The sequence below is a fragment of the Dermacentor albipictus genome, chromosome 5 (assembly GCF_038994185.2).
Source record: "Dermacentor albipictus isolate Rhodes 1998 colony chromosome 5, USDA_Dalb.pri_finalv2, whole genome shotgun sequence".
NCBI lineage: Eukaryota > Metazoa > Arthropoda > Arachnida > Ixodida > Ixodidae > Dermacentor > Dermacentor albipictus.
Window position 1 is genome coordinate 152,272,756 of NC_091825.1, and position 25,098 is coordinate 152,297,853.

The window sequence follows — 25,098 nt, forward strand, 5'->3', positions numbered from 1 at the left end:
CACACGGGGAAGAGGTAGTGGCCTGGCGTGTCAGCTTAAAACGATTTTTTAAAAGTCTGACACGACTCATGTTTTAAGTTTCTTTCCCCCTCTCCACAGACAGAGACAGCGCACGCGACAGGAGCACTACCCAACGAACGCGCAGAATACCGCGTTTATTCTGTAGCGGGGATTCCCAGCACGTGCTGCTTTTTGCACGACAAAATGACTCGCGGCGTGCTTTGCAGTCGACGTCGCGAACCCGTTCGCAGCTGCGGGAGCCAATGTAAACAACTCGGCGGCGCGAAATCTCTCCGCAGCTGCCGGTGCAGGCAGACACAGTGCGACGCAATAACAAAGCCCCGCGCTCATTACGCCGAGAGCCTCCTCTAATGACACGGTGCCGCTAGGGGTTCGACGAAGTGTGCGCGCACACGCGCTGCGAAGGCGTCGACGTGTGGTCACGAGGTCCGAGCACAGCGGCCGCGTCCGTCCGCAGCGAGCCGGCGGGATTCCCCGACGGCAAAGCGCTTGCCTGCGGAGCGAAGCGCTTCCAGCTTTGCTTTGCAATCTTTTTACGTTGCTCCCGTTTTCCTCAAAGTCACTGCTCGTAAATGCAATTATTGCCGATCGCCGCCCGCCCCGGGCATCGAAGTGTGATCGAGGACTCGCAGTGGTTGGCCAAGTTCCCTGATTGGTTGTTTTCCAACTACACTTGGCCAGCCTCGAGGCAAATCATCGTGCACAGGGAGAATTAAGAAGGCCGCGTATTCGTGCTGAGGCGAGTAATAATGAGCGCCGAAGGAGAAAAACACGGTCTCGAAAGACGCCCAATAGCCGCACGAAGGTCCCGGCGAAGGCGGAAAAAAATGAACGAGAAAAGAAGACGGGAGAAGCGAGCAGACGAGCTCCTTGCTTCTCGAAGCTCGTTCTGATGGTCAGCGCGTGCTTGGAATGATGCTCTTGCGTAGCGACGTATTAACGAACGTGTTTTGCGTCAACAGTGCTGCGCGCGTGAATGTTGTAGACGAAGCTAAAACGACGCCTGGCGTGTCTTGTCTACCGTTAAATTTTTTTTTAAAGCGAAGCTTTCTTAGCGAGCATACAGACTTTCCCGATCATGGCTGCTGCTTTATTGTTAAAGTCTTATGTGCCCCGTGATGCGCAAAATCCGGCGTCCGTTCCGCCACTATCATCCAATGGCGAACCAAAACCCCGGTGACCTAGTGATGACTTCACGTACCCGGCACTGGACTTGCTTCGGCTCGAACTGAAAATCCCACGGTGAAGTAAAGTGAATGAAGGTGTAATAATTATTGTGGATTAAAGTGGATTAGGGTGGATCAGGATTGGTGCACGTTAAAACAAGATGGATTAAGGTTAGTACAAATTAGAGCAAGGTGGATTAAGGTGGAGCTTTAATTTAAGGTGATAACTTAGACAAGCCATCATGTTTTCGCCTTCAAATCACGTAAGGTCATTTAAGGTACTGTCAGATTTTTTCGTCGAATAGACGCGTGCCTCGCGTCGAGTAATACGTGCGCCGGCTTTCATTCAGCCATGGACGTAGGAATGAAACGGTAAAAATTAATATTAAACTTTGCCTCCGTCTTTCACGACGTATACTTATCTCAGCATACGTTGGTCCTCACCATTCTTCGCTCGACAAACATCCCCTTGGTGCTCGTGACATTTTTTTTTGCGTCGATGTCTCGCGCAGTGCTCATTCGCATGAATCGCTGTTTTCATTTCGACTTAGATTGTGAGCGGTATAGCACATAAACATAAACATTGCATGGAATTACGCACTGCACGGGTGGCAACAGAGGCAATTGCACGCATCGTAACCGCTTGACGAAAGATGCGCTTCCCACATAATGACTTGCGAGTTGGTTCTGAGTAATTATTTTTTCCATCCTGCCTGCAATGTGATAGAAAAGTAATGACAACCTTGACTCTCTTCATTTCTCTTGTTTGTTTGTCTTTTCACTTTGTTGTGTAACTAAGTCTGAAGTGAATCTACGGGTTTGAAATAGGATCGACTATTCCTCGTTGCCGTGGTAGCGAAACTCGTCAAAGCACGCCGCGTCCTCGAGACAGCGTGCAGAGAGAGATAGAAAGCTCTTTATTGAAAGAGTAGAGTGTTTTACCAGCGTATTGGCAGAGTGCGTGATATTTACGCTGCAAGTTCTAGACCATATTGTGCGTGTCGTAAGCGACGCTGCAGGGCTGTACCTCGGATTTCTAACTCTGAAAGCGGAGTTCTCTTAGCGAACTCCATAGCGTTCGCGTTGAACGCTACTCGACGTAGTGTTGCCTGGCGAGGTAATCAACGTTGGGAAGTTGGAGTCGGGAAGAATACGTTGCGAGGCGACTTGGTTCAAGTCTAGCAGGTACATATTTGCGCAACGTGGAAGCAAAGACTTAATAGGAGGCAGTAAGAACGAGCAGAGTTAGCTAGCTCGCTTGTTTTTTTCTTGCGCCCTCCTACTAATTCTGTTTCCACGTCGCGCAAATATGTACCTTCTAAGTTGGAGTCCGCGAGGAATCTCCTCAAGAGAAAGGCAGACGTTCGTCCTTGTTGGTACGACATACTGCAAGTGAAGCGCAAAATATAAGGGCAGTAGCAAGGTACTAAACACATGCTTGTCTTGTATCCTTCTATCTCCGTTTCTTCTTTCGTTTTTTCACTTCATTTACATAATCTGTTTATGCGGAAGAAATGTGGGCGTTCACTCGAAGCGCGTTCAAGAGGCGCGGTGGACCGAGTTGCCAGTTAGTGTCGCACTGAACCTTGACAAGTTGACCTATTGTTTGTCAGCAGAGAAATATAAAACACCTGTGCAACATTTATCACCACCACCGCCATCACCCCCCCCACCACCACCATCATCATTATCATCATCATCATCATTATCGATAAAAATTTTCGTCAGCAAGCTGAAACACCAGTAAATGCTTTTCTACTAACACCATATTGTGTTTATTAAAAAGCATCGAGACTGTATGAATGGCCATAATCGTTGTGGAGCGCCTTTATTGTGTTCGTGCAGACACATTTTTTTCATATTCTCCTCAGTGCATATTTTGTACTTTGTCACTACCACGCATTAGGCGGCGCCCAAAACCCGACGTCTATGACGTGTTTCGAAGCTCCCGCAGTCGCTTCCGCCGCATGCAACCAGCAAGAAAATAGCCTTTAAGATTCGCATTTTTAATCCTGAGAGCGTGAATTTGGACGCCACCTTTAGTAAACTGTGCTGTTCTCGGAGGCAGTGTAATCCGCAGTCGTGTGGATCATTTGAGTAGCATGGTGAGGGTGTCGGCGTCGTGCTTATTCGCCAAGCAGGCAAGTGATCGCTACGCCGCAAAGGGCCTTGCAGAAAATAGACACTTTGATAAAATTTAGTTCACCGCTTCTCGCAATACGTAGCCTTCACATGGATTCCAAACTGTGCGTTGGATCTGCATATACATATTTTATTTTCTGCTTATTCCAAACATATTGCTGCTGCTATACGTGAACCTTATTTACATGTGCACACGCCTTGCATCGTGGTTTTCGTCTGCGCTGTGTTATCATCATCTTTCCCCCACTTCCACCATGGTGAACACGAAGTCATATAGCTTGACGCCTAAGGTCAGTTTCCCGGGTTTCTTTCCAACTACTCACACTGCCTCACCATAGGCACGGCATATAGGTAGTGGTGGATTAGCTGCCCCACAAAAAAAAAAAAAAAATCATATAGCGTGTGCACAGACGGTATGCCACAGCCTTATTGTACACATTCAAGAGAGGTTCTCCTAAGATGCGCTGTAGACATTGCACTTTATGTCCATACATGCGAATAGCTTATAAACGTCATTTATAAATGAATGTAGCCTTTTTATGGTATAATGGTCGAGATTAGATCGCGCGCTCACAAATCTGTTCCGGCGAGGAGGCACGACCGAACAGACGGCGGAAGCTTTCCCCAAGCATTGACACCCTTTTGTAGACCTGGCCGGGGATCGCTTGTAGCCGTTTTACCGGCGGGTGTCTGGCGACGGGATCGAGCCCAGTACCTCCCGCAGCCGTACCGTATGCCGTAACCATTCGGTCGCGGCTGCGGTTAAAGAAGGGGTCGAAATTAATCCGGAATCCCCCATTATACGGCGTGCCTCATAGTTGTATCGTGGGCTGGGAGCCTAAAACCCCGGAATTTAAATTAAATGAGTTAGTAAGTTCGTGCAGGCGTAGCTTCCCCACTGACGCGCGTTTCTGTCAAGAAAGCGCCTGCGTGACAACAACAGACCACCCGCGGGGAATGCCGCGCACCGTTTTGTCCTTTTCCGTCTGCGCCGAGGAAATGGGGAAAAAAAAAAAAAAGACCGCGCTCATCTGGCCGTCGCGCAGACCCATCAGGGCAAAATGGCTCGGCGAGAGCAGGAAGAAAAAAGAAGGCGCAACGTCGTGGACCGCGACACGCGAATTCTCGGCGCAGCATTTCCACAGTGCGCCACTAAATATACACGGCGAGGATGCGAAGGAAGCGTGCGAGCAGTAAACTGCCCGGGCGATGGTGGCTCCCGCTTGTTCCACGCTTTATCGCTCGCGCCGTAGACGAGTCTGTTATGCGAAAGCTCCGTGCTGAGGAATGCTAACGAAGAGGGACCCATCGCCACGGCTTGCACGCTTCTAGACTTTCCACGACGGCGTCTGTTGCAGGATGTTTCGGCCCCCGAATAGGTTGTGAATGATCTATCCGTGTGGCTGTGGCGAAAAACTCTTCTGATATTTTCATGACGAAACGCGTTAGAGATCACACAGTGGAACACACAGAAATACAAGAGAAAAATGCGAGGAGGTCAATCGGACGAGCGCCCGGTTTGCTACCCTATACTAGGGCATGGAAAAGGAGGCATAGAAAGAGGAAAAGAGTGGAACTAAAGCACGCAATACAGTGTTGTGGTAGTTCGACAATAGTTTGCCCGATGCGGCCGTCTGGAGTACACCAGTCAGCGCCGTGCTAATAGTAACTATAGAGAAGGGTTGCAGATGGGCTATAGCTGTTCGTAGCCCTTCGTGCTATAACATCTGAAACACTCACGATAAAGTCATCGCCTAAAACTCCGTACTGCCATCCTTCGCCCGAAAGCGCGTGCTCCTTTCGTTTTCATATAGCCGGGCACGCCTGGCATTGTTGCGCCGAAGTGGCCCGTATCGTCGCGTCTTCGCTTTCCAAACGAAGCGATGTTGCGCCGCTTGATTGCGCCGTTAAGCTTCGCGGGCGACTTAAGGAGAGCGATAACGACCTGGAAACCATTAGCGTTATCTCTACGGTGCCTGGCCCCATACAGTCACGTAGACACTCGCATACCACACGCCACGGTAGCCCTCCATAGTGGCCGTGTCGTCGCCCAGCTGAGCTCGTGGTCGCGGCGGCCGTACTTGGGGGCGAACTGCAAAAAAAAAAAAAAAAAACGGTCGTGTAATCTTCTTTTGTTGTTCGTTATAGGAACCCCAGGTAGTCAAAATTATTCCCTAGTATCTCACTACGAGGTGCCCCATAACCACATCGCAGTTCTGGCTCGTAAACAGCCATTTTTCTTTTTTCCTTTTTTTTTTCGCTCGCGTACCAGTTATAGGCTGCGTGCAAGACAATTGCTCGCGAACGACGAGATATATTACCATCTTGTTCCCGTGTTAGTTCTGTTTTTACTCGTAGTGTTAAAGAAACTGCCAGGGACACGCCTGCGAGTTTTTGCCGTTTTGCAGTCGGAAACACATTTTCACGCTATATGTGCAAAGCCGTATTTAGGGAATACCATCATTCGTGAGAACGGTTTATCGTTGGTGAGCCCGCTTTCATTGATAATAGCTCACCATCGTAATTGGCTAGCGCGCTTTCTTACTCTAACGTACACGTAGTCGTTTTGGAAATATGTCGCAGGCGGCAGACATGGGGAGAGCGGGTCGCTTTCATTCGTCAAACAGACAAACAGGAGTGATTGCACTTGTAACCTGGCTAATGTTCCTTCTTTGTTCGGGGCGCTGTACCCATTTAACACCACGCAACCGTTCGTGCCAATGCGTCAAGTGAAATTGAGTTTCTTTTACGACTCATTCACGTAGTATTACGCTCTAAGAGCGAAGACTAAAGTGCTTGTAGCTTAGCTTCCCCGTTGTCAGGACAGCGACAGAAGGAATTGAAGAGAAGCACCCAGCGGCATGTTTACTTCCCGTCTTTCCATTCTGCCCGTGCCAGGTAGCTTTGTCGATGAATGAGCTTCAGGCTCCGACCTCTCTGCCTTTTCCCCATCATTAAGCTCCCCTTTGTTGCCTCGCTGTTCTTTCTATTAGTGTTGATTTTACTCCCGCGAATCGCCAGTGGCGAATATTCGGTAACCGAGGTGCACGCTGAGATAACACTCCGCGCGAGTTCTTTAACGGATGCGCAAAACACGCGAACCTGGTACACATAGCTAGCGCAGATGGGCGGGTTTACGCTCGCACCAGCGCTGCGCTCAGTCTGATCAAGAAAGACGTGAAGTCCTCTCCTAAAGTCCCGGGAACCACGACTCCTGATTCTATCAGGGCCCACGCGAAGGTATGCGGGAGAGTTGCCGTGCGTTTAGTTGCGTAAAAGCCAAACTGGCTTGCTTGGTGGCGTCTCAAGTACAATGATTGACCTCTCGAAAGCGAACATATTTTTGCTATACTTCTGTCAAATAGGCGAGGAATAAAGTTCGCAGCAGGAACCACATTCACGATTGCGTTATCTCGCCCTGAATGCTCCCAGCTGCAACATCCTTATGTTGGACACATACGCTTATCATGCGTCCGCATCGAGTGTTGCGTACAGTGAGCGGGTACCCGCTGGGGTCGGCCAGTCCCGTTCGAAGCACACTCACGTTCGAAAGAGGAGAGAGAGCGATTACAAACATGAACAGAAACCTTGGGTTTGGGTTTTTATGCGTTGCCTTCTGCATAAAACCGCGCGCTATCACTTCTGCAAGAACGTCGCGGCTTCCGCCATCCTTGCGCTACGGCTCGAGGAGCGCGTCACAGCGCATCGAGTCCAAGGGTGCGCCACTGGTCACTGGGTCAGTGAACCCGTGCCGACCATTCCGTTGGACGGAGGCGGGTCTTATCAAACGCGCGTCCGTGGCACTCCCCGTCTCTCTTCCCCCCTCTTGTCAGGAAAAAAGGAAAGCGTGCCAGACCCTCACTCAGCCGCTCACGCAAGCAGCCAGGCATGAATGCGCGCCTCTTCGCTAGCTGCGTCTCTAGGAAGCACATGCATAGCGGCTACCAGGCGAGATGCTTGTGTGAACGCGCGCATGCATACACACGCATGCGGGTACACACCTACAGGCCACGCTTATAACAGCGTACACATACGCAGAGGATTGCGTGGGCAGCTGGCCAGCATGTGCACAATTATAAAGCATCCACCGCTACGGGTTAGAGTTTCTCTATTTCTGTTCCATTTCAAATATAAGCAAACAGAACACGAGTACAATACGCAACTCACACAACATTAATATACTACAAGACATGACATAGTGACGCAATGGTCAAAAAGCAGAAGCGTTAGCTTGTAGCCAACGTTTCGACAAGAGTATACTTGTCTTTGTCAGGGCGACAGTTGTTCTGACGAAGGCAAGTCCTCTTGTCGAAACGTTGGTTATGCAGCCTGAGGCTTTCCTTGTTCGTCCTCTGCTCATCACCTCGATTCTCCGTCTTTTTAAAGATGTAGAATAATGCGTCAAGATCACATTTTACAGCATACCTGCCGAAAGGTAGGCGATATTGGGGAGAAATAATGATGAGAAATAGCTGTCGTTAAGTGGCACTTCGTTTTAAGTATCTATAGTGCATTCAGTGACGCCGACTCTACAATTGGGGACCCTCGAATGGCGCTGTCTGATAGCGTTGAAATTCGAACATTGCCGAAAGACTCAGATTTCGGTAACCGGGGCGATTGCGACTTCTGACATAAGGCCAATGCACGTATACCTATATATAGCATGGGAATAGCATAGTGGGTTTTAGCTGATCGTGCATGAGCACGATTCGTTATACGTACTTAAAGTTAGTTTGTGCCCCTAAAGCCGATTGTGTTAGCGAGCTGATGCAGCCACTACAGAAAATACATTCGTAATAATAAAATGGTTTGTCGATTCGCGCCCTATAATCGTCGAGATGTCAAACGAATATCGGCGTCACCGGCATTATACGCGTCTGAATTTCTCTGCATCTTCACTGCATTTCTTAGCAGTCCCTGAATGCTTTGCTGAAGTGTTCCTCGATGTACACCCACGTCGCCCTGGAGAAAACTCTGAACCCATGTTGCATCGTCTCTGGAGCACCGAACCGTGCGAGAAGCTTCACCTTTCAAATTATCTTACGCGCGTGCACTGCAATAACTTTCGACTGGTGCTGTTGTTGCCTGCACCACTTCATGCAATGAACGAATACTGGGTTAATATTGCTCCGCTACTTCTTTCGTCTTTAAGAAGAGGGTTCCTCTACGAAACGTTTTTCGGGCGCGCTGTTTTTCCCACAAGGCAGTTCATTTTTGCCCTCAACGTTCCCTTCGGCAAGTACGTATATTGTCGTGAGCATTAAGTTTTGAATTGTATCACGTAAACATAAAACATGAGGTATATCCACATGTCCAGTGAAGAGTTGTGACTGAAAGGTTACTGTTGCCGCTGAGATAAATGAACACCGTGTTGTTTGCAAGAAGCAGTTTCCCTCGCCTAGATCCACGAGGCGGCGCGCTCAGCTTGTGCGGCGGTCATTAGCCGCGGAAGCATTGAGAACGCCGGCGACGGGTCAACAGAGGTACGAGCTGGAAAGAGGCGCTGCCAGGCTTTCGTTCCATTTTGGAATAAAAACCAACTCTCAGCTTAAGACAGGTAAGAAAAGAATTATGGTTTCGGGAAATAGGATGGGGAGGGGAGTCGCAAGAAGCGGTTTGAAAATACTGCCCGCGATGAAACAGTTGGCCTCGTAAAAGACTTCCACTCCCTCGCTCCTTTCTCTTAATTTTCCTGTTACACGAGAAAAACGCACGAACGCCGTGCTCCACCAAGGTGTATACGTTCGCCAACGCTGCGGGCAGTTGCCGCCCCGCCCATGGCGCCACCGGCCTACGTCATCATTCAGTTCAGGGTCGCAAGGACGCTGGAATGCTCGCGGCCCTCCCGCGCGCGCGCCCACAAGCCACTGCACCGCGTCAGCTGCACCGGCGAGGCTTCCCCGCAAAACGCGCGCAGGGTCGTCGACTTGGTAGCCCGGGCACGTGCCGTGACCCTCGGATCATGCTGCGACGCTTGCGTTGATCACAAAGTGAACACGGATCGGAAGTGCAGCTATCTCTGCTGGGAGACCTGAAGAATGGACAATAAGTAAATGAAAGAGGGACCCGCCCTGCAAGTGGCGTAGAGTGGCTACGGCGTTTGCGCTGCTCAGCCCGAGGGCGCGGGGTCCGACCGCGGCGGCCGCATTTCGATGGGGGCGAAATGCAGAGACGCCCGTGCGCCGCGCATTGGGTTCACTTTAAAGAACCCCAGGTGGTCAAGGTTAATGCGGAGTCCGCCGCTACGGCGTGTCTCAATATCAAATCGTGGTTTTGGCACGTAAAACCCCAGAATTTAATTTTAATGCAATCGCAGAAGAAAGTGAAACAGCAATGTTCTGGAATTAAATTCCAGCAGAATTTCGGTTTCTGTATCATATTGCACTTTGCTCACACTCACAAAAGGGTCGACTTGAACTCTTTGTAGTTGCTGCTTTAAGCCACTTGTACAGCCCCCATCGGTGTGGAACTGCGGACGTCACAAACGCAAGTCCTTGTAACGCTCGGTTAGCTATTCTCGACCGTGCGCACCGGAGTCTGACACGGCCTGTCCGTAGCAATTAGCCACCGCGGGTGATCGGCCCGGTCCCCGCTAACTGCTGTGGCGCACAGCGGAGGCAATGCTTTATTGGGTCAATGTTGGGCAGGCACGGCGTATGACTTTTGCTCACGCCCGTAGGCGGTCAAGGGATATGTAGAGTGAGTCCCTGCGGAGGCGGGTATAATACAGTAACGATTTATAGCTCTTCGGTCGATTTTGCGGGGCTCTCGCTTAAGTGGCTCCATTGAACGTCGTTGCTTGCGCCTAAGAGAGAAATAAGAACCTCATTAGAGGCGCGCGCAGCACGAGCGATGCGGATATAGGTCGGTTTAAAGCACGCACTTTACTTATATAGCATCGTTTTGCTCGTTAAAAGGAGAGACTGAGTTGATATAGATTGTAGTTTATGTATGCCGTTTCTGATATTCTTAGGTTCAAATAGAACAGTTCGTCCCCTGTCCCCAATTTCCGATCAGACTGCGGCCTCCTTTTGACCATTAAAGTTAGCCGTATTCACTTGCCCTAAAACGGCGGCTATCAAAGTCGTTTATTGCGACCTTATTCTTTGGATTACTGGAAACCTAGGCTTGTTGGTGCAACGTTACGAAAAGAAAACAGCGCACAAGCAACAACGGGGACCGGAGAAATACGACACCGCGGCACCACACACCTGCGAGAGCGTCGCGGTGCCGTCTTTCTTCGGTCCCCGTTGTTGCTTGTGCGCTGTTTTATTTTCGTGATTATTCTTACGACTCTCGCGCTCCGCCCCAGAAGAATTAGTCGGAGCGGAAAAATCCGCGCTATAAGTATGGTGACCACTTACTGTATGCCCGTATAGTTATGACAACAGCTATTACAGCAAAATATTAGTAAAACAGGTGTGTAGCATGGAGCAAAAATAACAATAACAAAGCCCTGGCACACTTCTGCGACCCTGCGTGCAGAGTCGGAGCCTAACTGCCAGTGAAACCGAGCTCGAGCACGATAGGCACTGCGGCTGGAGCGCACTTCCTTCGATATGCGGGAGGGCATTTTCGGTAAGAAATGTTTCTGCTTTGCGCGGAACTTTTTCACGAGCATTCTTGCAGCCTCTTCACCGCTTCCGCTTTGTCGTGCGCCGCTTTGAGCCAAAACTGTGGCGCCGACGGTCTTGAACGCGCTCCCAGATTAACATAACATCTCCACACTTTTGTATGTAATCGCACCTGACGTCCCCTCCGAATCATATGGTGGTAGGTGCTGTGGATCTCTCAGTGAATTCTATTCGAGATATAGCAGGGTCGTTTTGGAACGGGCGTTCTCCACCACTGTCTAGTTGTAATAACATCTGAACTATAAAAGTAAAAATTTGACCCTTTGGAACCTTTACGCGTATCACTTGCTCGCATATATATGCTTAGAGCATGAACGTAGAATGTGTACTGAATCCTATGCATGAACTTGGACTTTATCAGCGCATGCAAGTAGGAAAGACAGAAAGAAGCAGAAAGCTCGCCTTCGTGCATAGCGTTCGCCGCCAGCGTTTCCAGAAAAACATTACGGTTACATAAGCTGCAGTGGCCAGGAAGTGTCAGAAGCAGTCAGGGATCTTTGAGTGCTATCGCGTTCCATTCTTAAAGGCGAAGCTTCCTCCAAATTTTTGCATTTTGTTGTTTTATTACTTTGTTACTTTGTTCGCGTCGGCATCATGTACGTACAGTACGATGAGCGCTAAAGCCGCGCGTTTGCCGCCTCACAAGAAGGAGACGGTGGCGAACTGCTGTGCGAAATCTTCAAGGAGACTGAAACGAGGCATTTCTACTGCAGGCATGACGAGTGCGCGCCTCCGGCAAGACTGTCGCAGGATGTAGTGGGAAGAGCGGTCCCAGCGCGAGGCGCGAAAGTATGTTGCGATGTAGCGCGCACGTTTGCGAGAGAGTCTTGTTAATTTTCTTTTCCTTTCAGCGACCTACAGAAGAAGTTTGGTAACAGCAACGAGGCGGTATACGTAGACGCGGCTCCATATGGAGGAGGGAGAAGCGCACACGCGATAGCGGTTGTAGACCGCTCGGGTAGGTGCCTCGCGAGCGCCACGGTGACCACGGGACACACGGAGGCGGCCGAAGAAGCCGCGATAGCCCTAGCACTCGTCGCGGTGCCGAACGCTGCGATCGTGATCAGCGACTCGCAGGCGGCAATCCGCGGCTTCGCGCGCGGTCGTGTCTCGCGGGAAGCGGCCCACATACTCCAAATTTCTGACGACGGCGACTCGTCATCGCCCTCGCAACGCCAAAATTCTACGGTCTTCCTCCTCTGGACCCCGGCACATACCGATGTTCCGCTCGCGGGCAACGAGGCGGCCCACGCCACGGCTCGAGGTCTCACACGCCGAGCCGTCGCTGATTATGTGGCCGCCTCCGCCCCCGAGAGCGGGGCATCGGATCTGCCGGATCGGGACACTACAACAGAAACACAACAAGCAGCACACTGGGCGTGGGGCGATCGCCTAACCACGTTCAGAGACCTCACCCAAGACTACAGACTCGAAAGACGCACATTCCCGCCACCGCACGACAAATTGAACAGGAACGAGGCCGTAACGTTACGCTTGCTCCAAACACACACCTACCCTAGCCCCGCTATCTTACACCACTGCTATCCGCGTTTATATTCAACAGACGCGTGTAAAACATGCGGACAGAGAGCAACGCTGCGACACATGCTCTGGGAGTGTGCCGGCATCAACGGCAATCAGACCAGCTCCGTTAGCGACGCGTCCATAATCGCGGCCGTTGCCAGGGTGGGAGAAGGCTCGAGCTCGCTTCTTCCCGACGCCGCCCCGGATGCGGGAGCCGCCGGGGACCTTCTCCGTAGGCGTCGCCGCCGCTGGGAGGCGGCTATCAGAAGTTCAGAGCTGGCAGACCAGCTCTGGGCCGTCCGGCAAGCCGAAGATGCCGCTCGAGTCCAAGGACTTCGAGCCGTCACCTGAGGCCACCACAGCAAGCACTGCCGGACTATTCTTTATTAAAGTTTCTTCGTCTTCTTCACGCATCCACATTTCTTCACGCGATCCTGATCGATGTGGGCTAACTGGTGAAAATACCTTGTGAGAAACGTTGTGCTGTTGATATGTTGCTTATCATTGCGCAACTTGTTTTATTTGTTTGTTTATTTTTGCACGTCGTTTAACAGTGTTCTTTTGACAGCCGCACCATTTACAGACCACAGCACCTTCGAACCACTTTTCTAAAGTACCTCTTCTAGGTTTCACGTTTCTTGCTACGAAGAGTAATACTAGAACACATTGTAGTCCTGCTTGCTCGTAATAGCCTTTATTGCGGGAAGGAAAAATATAGAGAGCACCCATCAGCCAGGGGGAGAGAGCGCGACGCGGCAGCGTGCTGTTTTCCAAGAACCGAGACGCGTTCCCGCAATCGGCCGCTAAGAAGCTGGAAAGGAAACGCGCGAAGGCGAGGTCAAGGGGAAAGGTGAGAGAGAGGGTTCTGGAGTTGAGGTGGTAGCAGTCCGAAGAAGGTTGTTTGCACAACAGCACGTGTTTTGGTTTTGGCACCCTATTTCATCGCCGAATATAGACGAAAAGAAAGAAAGAAACAAAGTAAGAAAAAGAAAGAAAGAAGACTTAATCGAGGAGCAGGACTTTGCCGGGGTGCCCTTTCGACAACAACGGCAACAGCGACGCCATTCCATGCAGCGCCGAGTGACCCGCCGCTCGTCTCCTGACATTTCCAGGACATAGGAGAGCCTTGCGAACTAGCTCTTCCAAGGTGGCTGCTCTCGAAGGGATGCGGTTGAGCTGTTTCTTGCGAGGTTGGGCTCACGTGCGAGAGCGCGCGCGCGGCTATTTTGGGGTATCTCTTCGTTATCTGGGGTCACGATCCTTCTGGGAAGAGAAGTCCGGGATGAGGTTCCTATCCTCCCGCCACTTGTGTCGCGCTTGTTTGCCGAAGCGCTCCTTGTGCTACGTTCCGTGACGGCAGGTGCTTCCGAAACCGTGCCGAGTCCTTTTCGTCGGGGATGCCCGCGGAGTGGGCCGCGGCGTGGGCGCATCTCCGAGGCTTCCGTCGTTCTCTTCGACTTGCTCTTTTGTTTCTTTTTCTTTTCTTTTCTTTTCTTTTGTCGTTTTGCTTGTTCAGAACCTGTAGCTCGGGGCACTTCGAGATTTCTTTGAAAGGCAATTTTAGCAGAATCTGATCGATGGACTGAAGCTCACATTTTTGTACGCCGCCGCTCCTCGGTGGCAGTCGTCAAGCGCTCAAATATAAGCGAGGTAGCTTCTACCTCGATGCGATTACCTGCGAGGAAAGAAAAGACAGACTTGCGTCAGCAGAAAGACAAGGATTATAGGATGGTACGCGGTACGACAGGGCAGCACAACGGAAGGCATATAATCAAAACGTGTGTAAAAGGAAACTTAAAAATATGGGGATCGTGCACGCCAGCTACATGCAAAGCAAGAACGAATGAACTAAGGAATGTCAACCCTGTGCTATAGCCTCGTTATTTGCTGATGATTCAAACTAAGTGTTCTTACACAGAGTCTGAAACTTATTGAACTATAAACATCGTGTTGGTGCAAATGGCTGCGGCTTAGCTCACTTAACCCTGGATATGCAACACGATAGCTTGGTTTAGCATGGTTAACCCTTGGTTTCACTTGGTTAACCTTTCATTTAGCTGTGATTATTATACTTAGGAGTACAATCATCTTTAAGCCAGGTATGACGGCTGTGCCTAGATAGGTGCCTAGACATGACATTGATTAGGCTTGGGTGACACACATCGCTCGACGGTGCGATGCCTGTTGTGCCACAGGGAAAGCGCAAGTGTTAGACATGCAGAGAGACGCCGCGAACTTGCGCAGCATCGAAGTACGAACGGACGCAATGGCTGCCTTAATCTCGGCGGTGCGACGCCAGTTGCATTCTGAGCTCTCTCCAGTGAAGCAGCTCACCGGGTGATATCCGCGGGGTGGTCAGACGCCGCTTGGCGACGACGGCTCAAAACTCAAAGAACGCGCCTCGCTCTTATCCATGGCCAAGCTCGCATGACTCTTCGAACGCGGCGCTTTGGCCAGGCGCGTGGCGAGTCACGTGGCCAGGCGGCGACCCAGCTGCGCAGAGCGCATGCTCCAAGACGGCGGCGACGGCGGCGGCGGAGCTCGGCTCGGCTAGAGTCACGTGATGCGTTGCCAAGTCTATGGCACAGCTGCGGTCAAATGAAGGTCAAATTGCTGGCGACGGCGAAACTCGGCTCGACGCAGTTAGTAAAGCTTTCACTTTTAAAAAATATTCGCTCAGATATCGCGCACTGCCATATCGGTATATGAGTCTGCCAGGCAAACGAGAGCCGCGGTGCAGATTTCAGTGACGAACGCGTACCCCAAGCCGCCATGGCAGACCTTGAAGAGAAAGTGGCAGTTTTATTCAGCATTAAAGCGTGTTCACTCACAAGGCACGACTTGTCTCAACTCGAAGAAACGTGCCACAGTGCCACCGTACGATGAGACGCGTCCCGTGACTTCTTTTTTTATCGTCAGCTAGAAGATGCCCTCACTCACTTTTTATAACTAAAGTGTCGCCATGCGATGCAGCTAACAAGCCGACCGCCTCAGAGTGCTTGGCTTGCACGTGGGAAATACGTCTGTGGACTATATATGTATATATATATATATATATATATATATATATATATATATATATATATATATATATATATATATATATATATATATATGTGTGTGTGTGTGTGTGTGTGTGTGTGTGTGTGTGTGTGTGTGTGTGTGTGTGTGTGTGTGTGTGTGTGTGTGTGTGTGTGTGTGTGTGTGTGTGTGTGAAGTTTCTTTTCGAGGTGAGCCTAACCCAGAATCATGCCCTCGTCATATATGAAGAGGCGTGAAGAACTAAGCTCAGTAACGCGAGATTAGCGCTGCACCCACAAGTTTCGTACAGTCGGACAGACGACGCAGAGACACCACCTGATGGCATGCGCCTCTTTGTTAAAAAACGTTCGGTTATCGACCCAGTTAGACCAGAGTGGTTGACGCCCCACTCTCTAAGGCAGAAGCTGCGAGGCAGTTTGGACTTGTAGCCCGCGCACACTGATTAGCCGAATGAAATGCCACACCTTAGGCGCATAAAGCTGAACTATTCGCTCTAACTCGGACGTCCGCCCGGGCTGCACTGATCCGAAGCATCTCCAAGTTGTGGGTTTCGGTTAAGGGTTGCCTTCACGAGTGCTTCTCGGTGACGCTAATTGGAACGGCCGAGAGTGCGGCATGTGAGCTATGCGACTGCAAAGAAAACATCGTCCACTTATTATATCACTGTCCTAGATTTGATACACAAAGAGAGTCAACGTTTAGCACACTGCGTCGTTTAGAGTATCGTCTACTATTCATGCTGACGTTACTGAAATACAGTCTCCAATCATCATCGTCGCAGAAGGCTTTGTCTTATGCTTTTTGAAAACGACTGGCTTGTATGAGCGTCTTTGATATGGCCCGCGCACTCATTCACCGTGTCATTATTCTCTTCTGTTTCTATTCTTTCTATTCCCCTGTTCCCACACACAGCGTAGAGTAGTCAACCAGAGGCTTTTCGGTTTAACATTCCTACCTTCTATTTCTTTTTTTCCCCTTTGTTTAACGTCGACATGAGTGTTTATTTTTCTGTTCAAAGTTATTAACATTAAAATAAATAGAGGAGTTGTCACCGTTTGCTGGCGACGGATATATGTAAATTCCCGCATATACGGTATCTATTCCGGCAGAGCGCATGCCCACCATACCAGTACTTTTTCGAGATACCGCATCTCAGAGGCGTACAAAAATATCGATGTGTCGCTTACAAACTTGTCTTCTTTTTGCGTTATAAGAAATGCCTCTAGTAGCGTACGTGTGACAGCGTCCCTGCTCTTTCCGAAAATTCACATCTCACAGAGCATATTTCACACCTGCATGAGAAGACGTGCACAATTAAATGCGTACCATCTTTATTCTTAATATCATTAAGCTCGCATTCCGCTGGAGAGACTTTCTTGAACATTTCGCTGACCTGTTCGTTCCCTTCCTTGGTGAAATCTTCGCTTTCAATTGTTGTCAGCGAGAGCTTTAGAGAGAAAAGAGGTTCTACTTACTAATAACAGGCAGTTTTTCAGAATTTGGGCTGGGAAAGCTGAATTCACGAATCTTTTTGTGTGTAAGAACCATTTCCCATTGGCCGGACGCATTCGTTAATAATGTAACTAGCAGGATGATTGCCTGGACTGTTCTCTTATGAGCAGTTATAGCGAAGAACATGAGAATTCGGCCATAGACCATTGGGCTTCTTTGCATGGTAGGTCCCGGCAGAGGTGGGGGGGGGGGGGGTAATAGGAGGTCTTTTGCGACAGGAAGAAATACTGGAGCTGCAAGCACATTGATCTCGATTACCTTTTAATCTAATATGGAAGAATAGTGTGCCGTGGGCGCTTCATAATATGAGGCAGCAATCACAATGACGTTCTTGTGCCAAAATGTTCGTAAGCTGCAGATGCCAACCATTTGTGATGTCGGATACTGCGTGTCGGACAAGTAAGCGCTTTGCGATGAATGCCTGGTGGTATAACTAACTAACTAACTAACTAACTAACTAACTAACTAACTAACTAACTAACTAACTAACTAACTAACTAACTAACTAACTAACTAACTAACTAACTAACTAACTAACTAACTAACTAACTAACTAACTAACTAACTAACTAACTAACTAACTAACTAACTAACTAACTAACTAACTAACTAACTAATCGACTTACTAATTAATTACCTAACTAACTAACTAACTAACTAACTAAATGACCGACCGACTGACACACCTACCAAAATGGTTTAAAAAATATATTTAGGTTTCGGCTCCCCTACGGGAGCCTTCTTCACAATGAAACAAGCGTCAGAGTTGGCGCCCTTTTTTTATGTACGGCTCTAAACATGAGTAAGGCACTTGGCATACATTGACGGCAGATTGCCTTTGTTGCGAATAACTGTGCGCGCCATGGTTTGGATGATTAGGAACTCAAGATAAAGACGCGAAGAATGATTTCCTTCCTTGGCAATCACGCTAAATTTTTCCCGAGATTTTTCTTTTAATTAAACTAGCCAACCAAGCAACTAAATAGCTTTTTAAAAATTTTACTGTATCAATCAAATAAGTTATGATGTAATAGCTTCACAAGGAGGGGCGCAAGAAATTATAAATAAAGAGGAAACAAAGGTATATGCAAATCAGCTCGCTCTTCGCCGTGCACTCGTGTTGAGCGCGAGAACATCCCCCGCCAGGGAGCGCCGGCGGAATCTGCGCCCCGAGAGCTCGTTTTTCTTTGTAGCCGTCCAAAAATAGCGGCGCCGTTAGAAACTCCTTTAGGTGGGAGTTGAAAGGCTGTCTACGCTTTCCTCGGATTTAACGGGGCCCCCGGCAACTGATCTGCCACGAGAACGAGATACAAGAACCTTAAAGCTTCGCGAGCGACGAGCGAGGACTCCGCGCGAAGTATATTTGAACAAGTAATGGAGGAAATAAAAGGAACGATTCGAGATTATGAAAGCGTGTGGCGAACGGAGCATCAAGACCGATAGCGGAGAAATAGAAACGGTGTTTTTCCGCGGCTGGTTTAATCGGCTCGCGATCATGGCCCCGAATACGAAATCGAGAGCGAACGGAAATCCGCAACGACGCGCGGCGCCCCGACGACGCCTCGCGAACGCACGTGACAGCCATCGGCGCCGAGAGCGTGTCGTCGTGCGGGGACGGCACGGCTGCCTGTGGCCGGGGCGAGGTGGCGTTAGGCACAACGGTGCGTGCCTGTAGACACAGCGCGCTCGACATTCGTCTCTCCGGGTGGTTCACGCCGCGACCCCAAACGGCCTGTCTGACCTCGTCCGTTCCGCGAGGGTTGCTGTGGCACGTATAAGACCCGGTCTTGGTCTGACGGCCACCCGTTGTATTTCGCTGCGGCTTCGTAAAAAGTAATTCTTCCTTCTGGGTTATCAGAAGACCCGTAAAAAGTTTCTGGCCGTAAAATATCAGCTGTGTGATTTCTCTTGTGGCGTAAAGAAGACAGGAGAGCTTCCGCCATGGCATTCTGTTGCGAAAATTGTTGTTTTTACATCGCTATAACTTGAAGAATTGTTGATTACCGGTCATATGACACTGCACGACCGAATGGTCGTCCGAGTACCAGCTGGTCTGAGAGGTCCACCGGGATATTCACCGTCGCCGAACCTCGTTTAACAAGTTCTTCGGGCGACACAGAAGCTCGATCCAGAACATGATCCAGGAGCTTACCCGTTGTGTTCACAGAGAGGTCGACCGGAGAATCATCCTGGACTTGGTTGCCATTGAATACCACTCGATCGTTGTACACCTCCACGAAGAAAGCCATCGGCATCTTTGTTCACCTGTCGACTGCGCCAAAATATGTAATCAGCCCGAATATGTCAAATGGATCAAACAAACGGCATGTCATCATTTCTAACTTCTTTATTCTTCTCATTTATCCCACGGCTCCCCCCGATGTTCTCCAACTTCTCTTTCGGCACGCTTCAACTATGGCAACAGCGCTGATTACACTGGACTGCCGGATACTTGCGTAGCACACGCTGTGTGCGCACATTTTTGTTTGAGCCACCATCCTTCGCGTATCGAAAGCTAACGGGAAATTTCCTGTCCAGAAGCATGGCATGATTTTCTCTTTATTCCATGATTGGTCTTTTGTCTGCACCGACCTACTTTGTTTCACTTCCGCTAGAGCAGGGCTGCCTGGAAAGCTTTGTACCATGGGCGTGAAGTAAAAAGAGACACCGCCTTTACGAGATCAGAAAATTGGACTCTTAAGAGCTTGCATGTTTGGGAACCTCAGCCTAGAATGCAAGATTAGGATTGAGGATTGACACGGTAGAAGGCAAGGGTAATGTTGAATAGCCTATTTAGAGACCGAGAATTCATGATTCGTTGTCCGCCTCTGCAATCTGGACAAGGGTACGGTTTCTATAGGTCAATTACTAACAGGGTTCCCTGACGATGAGAAGTAGACTTGCATAAGAATAAGAGAGGGTAGGGGGGGGCGCATGTATGGCAGACATTGCCAAGTCATGATCGGCAGCTTACTGCAATAAATTGAAAAGAAAAGGGCTACAATCATTGCTTTCTAGATGTATTAACATGTGGGGCAGAAACTTGGAGCCCAAGAAGGGAGCTTGAGAAGAAGTTAAGGACCACGTCACTACCGATGGAAGGAAAATTGTTAGGCGTAACTTTAGCGACATATAAACAGCGGTGGGGATTAGAGGGCAAACGGGGATAGCCGTAATTCTAGTTGACACCATAAGAGCCAGATTTCTGGCACCTGGGCAGGCCATGTAATGCATATGGTAGATAACCTCCGGACCATTAGAGTTGCAGAATGGGTATCATGGGAAGGAAAGTGGAGTCGAGGATGGCAGAAAATTAGGTGGCGTGATGAAATTAGGAAATTCGCAGGTATGAGAGGGGGTCAACTAGCGCAAAACAGGGGTAATTGGAGATTGCTGGGGGAGGCCTTCATCTTAGAGTAGACTTAAAGATGACGACGACGACGACGACGACGACGTGATGATGATGATGATGATGATGATGATGATAGCACGCAATAATTAAAGTCGAATAATACAAATTCGATGGGAAGGAGTAGAGGCGTAAGGCAGTTGTATTATGCACGTAGGCAGATTGTTCTTCAATGGCCAGTTGTATTATGCATGTGGGAAGGCTGTTCTTCAATGGAGTGAAAAGAAAGGGCCACACTTATGACGATACGTGTTTTACTTTGTAAATGGCAACCAAATTTTGTGCTGACGCAATTTTATTACTGCAGCACGTAGAAAATGGTTGTGCACTGACCATTGCGCATACGCTATACGCTTCCCGTTTTCCACAGCCTGAATGTGGTTTTTGCGCATGCACGCTAAAACTATGTCTCCACGCATTTTTGTTCACCAGTTCATTCATCTGCAGGTAGCCAGACGCGTTCACACGACGGCCGCTGCTAGCTGTGCGCGGCGCTATGGAAGTAACTAGGACACTTCTGTCCCGGACACACAGGCGCACCGGTGAGTACAAACGCCCAGCGCGCTGTAATAGGCCTCACATTGCCGCCGACTGTTACAGGCTGCCTGGTCACCGGCGTGTCATTATAACTACGCTTGTCGCGCTGCGGCCAGCGAGAGATCTCGAGAGAAACCCCTTTCTGCCCCGGGGCGGCCTTCGGCACATTTTCTTATCACGGCGACCCGTACGTCTCGCCACCACCCACCACGAGAGCATTTCCCTCTCTATCTCTCTATCTCTCCACCTTTTCTTTCTTTATTTTGCCCTTGTTCGCCTCCACTCCAACTTCCTTTGTCCTCCTCTTGCCTTTCCGCGCGCGCACGTAATCGCAAAGCTCTCGCGATCCATGTGCAGGAGTCCAGCTCTGTCTGTAGGCGAGCGCGCGCTTTTCCGGCGGACGACGCGCTCTGCCGGCCTGGCTTGTCTGCCGCGTAGAGAGCCCCGATAAGGGAGCGCAAGACGTCGACTGCAACGGCGGCACTCGGGGCGGCTGTGGGCTAAGCGAGGGGAATATTACAAAAATAGATAACCCATGTAACAATTACCATGTAGGCTTGGTGTCACGCATTGGACACTTCCTATTCCTTCGAATCTGCCTATTCCTACCCTCAGTAAGCCACAGTTTTTTTGACTGAGTGAACCTATTTCTTGTACCCAGCCAAATACTGTGAGGTGGACGCTTGAAAGGACGTGTGTGTGTGTGTGTGTGTGTGTGTGTGTGTGTGTGTGTGTGTGTGTGTGTGTGTGTGTGTGTGTGTGTGTGTGTGTGTGTTTGTGTGTGTGTGTGTTTGTGAGTTTATAGCCACTGTAATCTATAAATTCCTATGCACAAGCTTATACATGCGCACCCTTGAAGAAAGGTGAGGCGCACCAGTGCGCAACGTTGATGAAAAACGCAGTTCCAGGAAATACGGTCCGATTCCACATACAGGCAAGCTGGCAATGTGTGCTTAGGAAAAGTTTGGGGGGACGGGACTCCAACAACTTCGAAGTTGGTGACCTCTTGTTGTGTAAAAGCGAGGGGAATGAAGTGAATTCTGGAGTTTTACAGGCAAAGCCACGTTTTGATTATGAAACACGCCATAGTGGGGGACATTGGATTAATTTTGACCACCAGGGGATCTTTAACGCGCCCCCAATGCATTGGACACGGGAGTTTTTTGCATTTCGCCCCCATCGAAATGCGACCACCGCGGGTTATGTAAAAGCTGCGGTCTTGCTGCATCTACCATGTACTCTCTCTCTCTCTCTCTCTCTCTCTCTCTATATATATATATATATATATATATATATATATATATATATATATATATATATATATATATATATATAGTGAGAGAGAGAAAAAGGTAAATGAAAGGCAGGGAGGTCAACCAGGACTGCGCCCGATTGGCTACAATGCACAGGCCGAAGGGGGAGGGCATGATTAAAAGAAAGACCGCTGTTGATATTGCTGTCGTAGCAACAGTTTCCAGCTCGCTATCACACGCGGTCACTCAGTCCGGTAGCATTCAAAAATCGCAGCAGCGCTTCTGTGGCCTTCTGCGTTGCAACGCGGCATACACCCATCAGTTTTTTCAATGGGACAAGTGTCGTTTTTCTTGTAAACAGAGTGCTACCAGTAATCGTAACGGTTTTGAGCAATTTTTTTTTTTTGCGTAGGCGCTGTCATGCTGCCACACAGGCACTGCATGTATGACAGCATGGCCAGCACCTACGCAGAAAAACAAACAAAGCGGACTCTCGTGTTGCAACTCACATCGATCGCGATAGTACATCTGCATATCGGTATTTGAGGTGGAAGACGCCGCCTGAAAGCAAGACCGGGAAGAGATCTCATTTCATTCCACTATATAACAACATCGTAAAGAAGGTACTCTGTAAAGAGTGTGTCTGAAATAACTCATTCGGAAATGATCGTGGACACGTACTTCTGGAAGGCGCTTTTTCCGAAGTTCGCTTCCAAGGCACCTTTGTTCTCAACACACACACACACACACACACACACACGCACGCACACGCGCGCGCACAATATAAATGAGGCACGCTGAAAGGGCGGCACATTGGTCTAGTCGACATTCCACTGTTACAAGGGTGTATAGTGTGAATTTCTAACAACAAGGCAACAGATAGTCCTTGTCTCTTGTCGTCTTGTTGTTACCTCTTCGCGCTATATGTATTCTTGTAACATAAAGCTGAAAGATTATAATAAATGATGGAATTCGCTGAATAATTTAGGATACGTGCATAATTGTTATTGCGCAGAAGGTACTCTCATCTTCAAGGGCTTCTCTGTACGCACGGCCAAAGGAGCCCTTCAGAAAGAACAACAGCGATAGATTTGTCTGTCCAACGCTTCGAGCGAACGCCTTACCACTTTGGCCAAGTGCCATGAGCCAGCTTCACATCTGGAACCCTCTTAAGAAAAACAGGTCACAAACGACGAGCTTAACGAGGAAAACTTGCTAGCCATGGCGCATGAGGAAAACAGAAAGACAGCAAGAAACAGAAAAGGCATATAATACGAGATCTGAAGCTTGCTTGCTCCTCATCTACAGAAGTGAGGGCGACATCCTCTAATGTCATTCCTTGCCGCACTTGCGTTGGCGGCCGCCGTGATAGACAGAGCGTCTATTCCCGACATTGACAACGAACCTCGTCATCACCGGCGTACAGATTTGTTGCGTAATGCGCGATGTAGTCTCCCCCCGGCGCTTCCAAAATGTGCTGACGAGACACGGTGGCCTCCGAGGAAACTCTCAATGCACGGCACAATGAAGTATTTATGTGTTTTATGAGGTTGCTCGCGGTCGCCACAAATTCGCAATTTTGACCGAACAGCGAAAATGGTCTCCCTCCTTCCGGACAAAAAGTTTACCTGCCGTCTCATAGGCCGATAAAGGATCGAGGATGGTCCTCTTTAGGCGAAATTTGTCACTCGTGTTGTCACGCTGTACGCTGTAACTGCTTCTGAAATAAATAACCAAGAGAAATAGAGAAAGAAACAAAGAAAGAATAAAAGTTCACGCACACGCGTTGCCATTGGATATACGATTGTCTTATCGTCTTGATAAAGATCTTGTGTTTGTATGTACGCGTGGGACGCACGCTCAGATGATGCTTTTGTATACAGAAGAACGTATCTGAGTCTGTATGCATGCATGTCTACTTATTCATGTTTGCATAAGTGAGTCTATGTGCACGTCTTCTGAGCTCTCATGGGGAGGAAACGTTCTAGCCGTATCTCGTTTGGAGAACATGTTATGCGCGTTTACTTACAGGTTCCATATAATTTTCTTTTTATATACGAAAAGTGTGATAGGATCAAAGTGGTACAGCTGCAATGAAATTGAGTAGTGCTGGTAATGAGGACAACGTCATTGTTTCCAGGCGGGGTTATAGCCTTGCAGGCTTATTTAACCTTGCCCGGTTGGGCTTAGCGCATGTCTCAAGACGCTTGCATACGTTCGCATCTGATTCGTCTGAGCGCTTACGGCGGCTGCCATGTATTCTACAGCGCCGCACAAACGGTGCGTGCGATCGTTAGTTTGTACACAGGACTGTATATGTATTGCTGACATTCATAAACCAGCCGGCGTAGAAAATATGTTAAGCTGATTTTATAAATTACATATCTGGAACAACAGAAACCTCAGTCCGACCGCGACTGCGGTCTTGGTAAGCCAGAAAAGGCACAAACATGAAATACCTTCTCGTGAGGTCATGGGATTTGGGCAGCGTCTGCTCTGAAGTGGTTGACAGTTTATCCACGAACAATTATTCCACGGAACCATCAAACGGTGCATTGCATCCTAAAGGAACCGAATGCTTATATTAGTGAATTTTGAGACAGATGGATAAGAGAGAGCAAGAATAGGAAAAGCCAACATGAACGTCCTGTTTGCTACCCTGCCATATATATGGAGCTGAGGGTATAGAAAGAAAGAAAAAAGAGAGGGAGAGAGTATGTACTGTGCGCACAAAGGGAGCTGCACGAAAGAGAGAGAAAACTGAGTGTAGGACAAGGGGTTAACCAGAGGATACCCGCGGCTAGATGCCCTGCACTGGAGAAGAGGAAAAGGGGGGGGGGGGGGTAGGTTAGGAAAAC

At 49.1% G+C, this 25,098-nt stretch overlaps 1 protein-coding gene across 2 annotated transcripts in view; it reads left to right on the forward strand.

Annotated features, from left to right (window-relative positions):
- LOC135902392 (uncharacterized) overlaps positions 1 to 25,098 on the forward strand; it is a 553,623-nt gene that overhangs the window by 89,803 nt on the left and 438,722 nt on the right. For both annotated transcript variants that reach the window (XM_070539206.1, XM_070539201.1), the window contains exon 2: positions 20,898 to 20,992. Coding sequence is in view for 1 of the 2 variants with exons in the window: in XM_070539201.1 (XP_070395302.1) it covers positions 20,947 to 20,992 (46 nt within the window). In the remaining variant the exon portion in view is untranslated. The remainder of the gene's footprint in view (positions 1 to 20,897; positions 20,993 to 25,098) is intronic.